The following is a 5,853-nucleotide window of genomic DNA, read 5'->3' as shown; positions in this document are numbered from 1 at the left end:
TATATATATATATATATATATATATATGGCATTGTGTGTGTGTGTGTGTGTGCATGCGTGATATATGAATTAGTGATTTGTAACAGCACAGATTGCTTTAATCTGCTTAATTTAGGATTCAGCAAATGGATCAGACAGAAATCTGAATATCTCAGCCAGCTGTGACCCACTATGACACAGCCTTTTTTTGCTCTGTTCTTTGTCCCTAACATTGGAGCATTGATAGTAAAGAAGAGATTAGGGCTACGTACAAGTATTAAAAAATCTGAGGTGGAATCAATTTAAGTTGTACGGTTTTTCATAAGTGGTATAATCTAGATCAGTAGTGAATAGAACACATGTTCACCTATTGGTGGGTGGGGTGGGGAGGGGGGTGGAGAGAACAAATAGACCAGGTTCTGCCAGTTTTAAACCAGTTTATGTGTGATGAACTTCTGTTCTGTTATGGTTATAGACTGGTTTCTGATCACTTATACCAGTAAAAGTGTAATGTCTTGTACCTGGCTTAGATATAAAAAACTTATGCTCCCTTGGGTGTATTGGCACATGCCATTAATGTGCACCAATAAACTACAGAACTTATTGCTCCATAGTTTATTGCTCCCAGGAAGCTCCTGGGCATGCAGTTTACATGTGCACCCAGACTGCAACACATTGAGCCAGGTCACAGCAGCCCCAGCTGGCAGGGGTCATGGAGGTCAGCCTGCTATACTGAGGCTGCTCCAAGCAGCCTCAAAGTGCTGTGGAGGGGCTGGATGGGGCATGAGGGTGCTCCAGCTCAGGGCTAGCCAGCAGGCAGCCCTCTCACTGAGGCACCCTCATGCCCCAACCAGCTGGCTCAGCATCTACATGTGTGCTGCTGCACATGAAATAACTCTGCAGCAGGATAGAACTTGTATTTAGAAGTCCTACCCTGCTGTGGCATTTATTAGTTTTGTGTGCCCTAATAGGTGCACACGTATAGACACTGAGATGTCTACTGCACAGTTAATTAGTCAACTGCGCAGTAAATGTCTTGTGTAGTTGTGTCCTTTGTGGCTAAAACTAGTCTAAATCCAAATGTTGCTGGATTAATCAGTTGTTATTCTGTTTGCCAATAAAGTAAAATAGTTATTTTTATCTCCAGATCTTAGAAAATGCTCTAGAATGGTATCAGATGTTATTTCTTAAAATCACAAATAATTGCCTTGGATGTTGTTAGAGGACTTTATAAAACATAATGAGTTAGGGAATATAATCTTATATATTTACTTAGTTTAAACAATCATACACCTAATATACATTATAAGGGTATGCAAAGTGGGCCATATTGATTCAGATTCAAATTCAGCCCAATTCAGGGGACAGTAGTTTGATTAGTTGATTTGGATCACTGTCCTGATTCGATTTGGCCGAATCTAAACCTGAAGATTCAATGCTAATTCAGAGAATCAGCGATTTAGCCATAAACACAGCTTTAAATGTTTTTTTCTGCATACCTCGAGGTACCAGGCATGGCTCGTGAAATGGTGGGGTGGATGGAGTGTCCCACAGGAGTGCAAGGGGCCCTCCTGCATACTCGGCAGTGGACCCAGAAGTGGACTGAAAGTACTTCCGGTCCACTTCTGGGTCCACCACCAAGCATGCAGAGGATCCCCCCCACACACTCCTTTGGCTCAGCGATCAGTCATGGAGGGACCCTGGGTGCCCCCCCAAACCCAGGAGGCACCAGTCGCCAAGCCAGGGGGTGGGGGAGGGTGGGTTCCCCGCATGCTCCAAGGCAGACCCGGAAGCTGACTGGAAGTGCTTCTGGTCCACTTCTGGATCTGCTGCTGAGTGCACTGAGGACCCCCCTGCACTTATATTGGATGCTTCATCTACCCCACTATGCCAGCCTTCATGAGCTGACTGGTACCTTGAGGTATGTAGAAAAAACATTTAAAGCTGTGTCTATGTCTGAATTATTGAATCTCTCTGAATCAATTCAGAGGTTTCCACTTTGATTCAAAGAGATTAAAGGGTCTCCTGATTCAATTCAGATTCAGAGATTTGGCCATTGAATGCAGTCAAATCCCTGCCAAATCGAATCAGTGACTGAAGCTTCTCACAGCCCTAGTACGTTATACTTAATATAAACAATATAAAAGAATTCATTTTTTTAATCAAATCACCTAATTCAGAATTCACTTGTGGACAAAAATATATCAAAGTCAAAATTTAAGCAGTTTTGTTCAACCCTGCGAATTGTATTTGCATAGTTTTAAAATAGCACAGGTTAAATACAGATTTTGCTTTTATTTATCTTGATATAAAAAGAGATAATATTTATGTGCTGTTAGAATATCAGTTAATTTGAGTCTAAAGGATAGAAGTAGTTAATTCTAAGTAAATAATTTAGCCATGAGAAAGAATCAAAGTGAGATGCAGACATTATGTTAGCCATCATACAAATGCATAGTAAAAGAGTTTCTTCTTCAAAAGGTTTAAAATCTAAATAGATGAGACAAAGGATAGAAGAAAGGAAGCATTATACCCACTTTGCAGATAAGAAAAAAGCAGAAAGAGAGAATTTGATTTGCACAGAGCATCACTGAGAACTGAATCTGTATCTCCTGGCTTGCAATATCATGCCTTAACCATAAAATCAAACTTCCACCCAAAGGTCCATGTACATGCTGATAACAGCGGAGCTGAATGAAGGTGCTGGTTCATATCTTATTATTTTCTGGTGTCACTGAAGCCTTGGGCTTATTTTACACACAATTATATTTAAAAAAAAATTCCTCCTCAGATTATGATACAGTTACCTCATTTGAATTTTGCTGTATATTTCAACAGCTTAGTGCTAGAAGCAATTTTAATTAACATCACCTCTGTACCACAAGTTCTGTATTAAAGCCCTGGCTTTGCATTGCCTCCATGATTTTAATCATATTGATGAAGAATGAATCCCATTATTCTTAAAGGATTATCAAAGTTATGTAAAATGAACTGCATCTGGAATTTTAAGTGATGTCATGTACTTTTTTTCAGAAAAAAAATGTTGCCCATGTTGAGGTAAAACTTTTTTCTAACTTTAATTTCCTATGTGAAGCAACGTCCGAAGTGGTAAAGTTACAATTTAATTTTAATCTACTCACAATACTATTTAAATGTTGTGTTCCTTTGTGGGGAAGTTACTAATTATAAATGGTCAATCTGGGATATGGGTAATGTTATAAAATAGATTTTTTCCCCTGATGTTCCTGGTTAGTTGAAGTTAGATTATGATCACTTAAAGTTTTTGTTCAAGGAATTTGCTTAACTGCATGAAAAAAAATATTTTCTGAACAAATTTGTCTTAGGTTAAACAAACTGCAATGCCTGCATCTCTGGTGGGTTAGCTCACATAAGAATGTAGAGATATGTTAACTAATGCTTCATAAAACCATCTTAGAGAACATATGGTCACTGGAGTCTACCTGATAACATTAAAGAAACAAGAACAGATATCAAGCTCCATATTAAATGTGCTATTTTTCAGTGTTTTTTCTACAGGGAGGTAAAAGAATTTAAATATAAGTTTGAAGTAACCCCATTTTTTTACCTTTAATCAATTTGCAACAGACACTTGTAAATCAAAGTATCTTAACATAGTAAATATCACCTGGATGCGAGATGTTCATAACTGGGATATGTTAAGCACAGACTCAAAACAATTTAATGGCGTTCACTGTTTTCCTTGTACCAATTATCCTTTCTTAATTTTAACTCATACCTTCCAGACAGAATTGATTACTATTACTCATAGTTCTCCACTCCTTGTTGTGACTGAATACATTTTTCCCCATCCTGGTGAATGCTTGCTCTCTATATTGATGGTATTTTTTGCCCTCATATTTTTTCTGTCTCAGTATTCTCAAAACCTGACTATTCTAGCACATCTCTTTCTGGAGCTCTGATAGTGTTTTGGAGAGACTCAGTAGGTATTTTATCTTTGTTATTTCAGATCTGTTTTGATTCTTGTTCTGTAATCTCAATAAATTAGACAATTGTTTTTAAGGCTGCACCTCCATTTATCTCCCTAGGGTGTGCTACTGCCGCAGCAGGAGGTGAAGATGAGGGTGAGGCAGAAGCTGGTTGGATCGAAGGTGCTGCCATCTTACTCTCTGTTATTTGTGTGGTACTTGTCACTGCTTTTAATGACTGGAGTAAAGAGAAGCAATTTCGTGGGCTTCAAAGTCGTATTGAGCAGGAACAGAAATTTACTGTAGTCCGAGGAGGACAAGTTATTCAGATCCCAGTTGCAGAGATCGTAGTTGGTGATATGGCACAGGTGAAATATGGTAAGTTTCACTCTGTAGAGTCCTACAACTACTTGTGTAATCTTCAGTCATTCAGTCAATACACTTTGTAGGTTGAAACAGGATATAGCATTGAATAAAACATAGGGGTTTTTAGCTGGGGTATTTAGGAAGGTGTTTGAGGAGCTGGATAGCTCAGTGGATGCTGGAGGATGGAGAGTGATTGGAATAAATGGATGACAAGAATTTCTAGGAGGAAAGCAGGATAGCTAGGGACTGACACAGAACTCTTTACTTGTGTTGCTTTCACTTCCTATTGATAATGAAGCTGGTGATGATTAGAGCCAGGCAGAGAAAGCTAATTCTGTTTCATGGAAGATTCCCATATTTTGAATGTGGTTGCATTTTTTATTAGGAATGGCAACACGAAGTTTTTATATCCTTTACAAAAAGGAGTAGAGCCCCAGAGCAACTGGCGAAATGGCTGCCCCAGAGCCAATAACCCTGGAAGTCTTAGGATATCTAGGTTCCCTCTAGCTGGTTGCCCTAGAGTCACTGAATGCTCTAGAAGCCCTCCAGATGGGTGCACTGGTATGTAAATAGAGTTCCAACAGGTTGGAAATCTGCCTGGGTTGTGTTGGTACTTTGGCATATTGGATTACCTTTATAAAAACATTCTTATTTGACCACCTTGGTAAATTCCAGTGAAACATCTATGCTATTGAGCCTGACTATGCCTTTTTCCTTCCATTGAGGCAGGAAGTCAAAGTGACTGCTTGGCTCTTTCTACCAGCTCCTGCTAGCAAGGGCCATGTCCACAACCCAGGCAAACAAGGGTTGAGCTTGGCTGTCAGAATGCAATATAAAGCTTCCAAGGGCTTGAGTTGCACATGAAATGCATGTGACTGGGCAGCCCTGTCAACAAGAAGTCTGAAAACAGGAGAAGAAATGCCATAGGCCCTATCAGACTGAGATGACCTCACCACCTGTTCTTGAATTACTAGAATGTATGAGAATAGCTTTCTCTTCCATCATCTAGGAGGAGATTTATCACTAAAAGGAAAAAAAATCCTATAATTTTAGTGGGATTAGAACTTTCAGTACATGCCTGTTAAAGACTGTGTTGAACATATTGGATGACAGTGGTGGCCCTCTACAGGATCTGTTTCTAAACAGTCAGAGCACCCAGAAATAAAAGGGTGAAGGTGAACTACCACAATGATTATTTTTATATAAATCCATTTATTAAATATTTAATTATTGTTGATTCTTATCATTGTTTAATAAGATTGAGCAGGTTAAAGAAAAAGAATAATCTCATAAACCCTTCTGGTTTTTCTATACCATGTTATTACTGACAGGTGATCTCCTACCTGCTGATGGGATTTTTATTCAAGGAAATGACCTTAAAATTGATGAAAGTTCTTTAACTGGAGAGTCAGACCAAGTCCGCAAATCTGTTGACAAAGACCCTATGTTGCTGTCAGGTAAGTCAGCATTTTGTTCCATCTGAAGTAGAGGTTTATGCACATCAGTTCCGTGTGTGTGTGTGTGTGTGTGTGTGTGTGTGTGTGTGTGTGTGTGTGTGTGT

The 5,853-nt window shown here is 39.1% G+C and overlaps 1 protein-coding gene across 6 annotated transcripts in view; it reads left to right on the top strand.

Moving 5' to 3' along the window:
- ATP2B2 (ATPase plasma membrane Ca2+ transporting 2) overlaps nucleotides 1-5,853 on the top strand; it is a 744,290-nt gene that overhangs the window by 326,797 nt on the left and 411,640 nt on the right. For all 6 annotated transcript variants that reach the window (XM_019505109.1, XM_019505107.1, XM_019505106.1 and 3 more), the window contains exons 3-4: nucleotides 4,047-4,304; nucleotides 5,624-5,749. In XM_019505109.1, the coding sequence (XP_019360654.1) occupies nucleotides 4,047-4,304; nucleotides 5,624-5,749 (384 nt within the window). The remainder of the gene's footprint in view (nucleotides 1-4,046; nucleotides 4,305-5,623; nucleotides 5,750-5,853) is intronic.

The sequence above is a fragment of the Gavialis gangeticus genome, unplaced genomic scaffold (genome assembly GCF_001723915.1).
Source record: "Gavialis gangeticus isolate Ggan-Ray unplaced genomic scaffold, GavGan_comp1, whole genome shotgun sequence".
Taxonomy (NCBI): domain Eukaryota; kingdom Metazoa; phylum Chordata; order Crocodylia; family Gavialidae; genus Gavialis; species Gavialis gangeticus.
The sequence above is the reverse complement of the archived record's forward strand: the minus strand, read 5'-3'. Positions and strand labels throughout refer to the sequence as shown.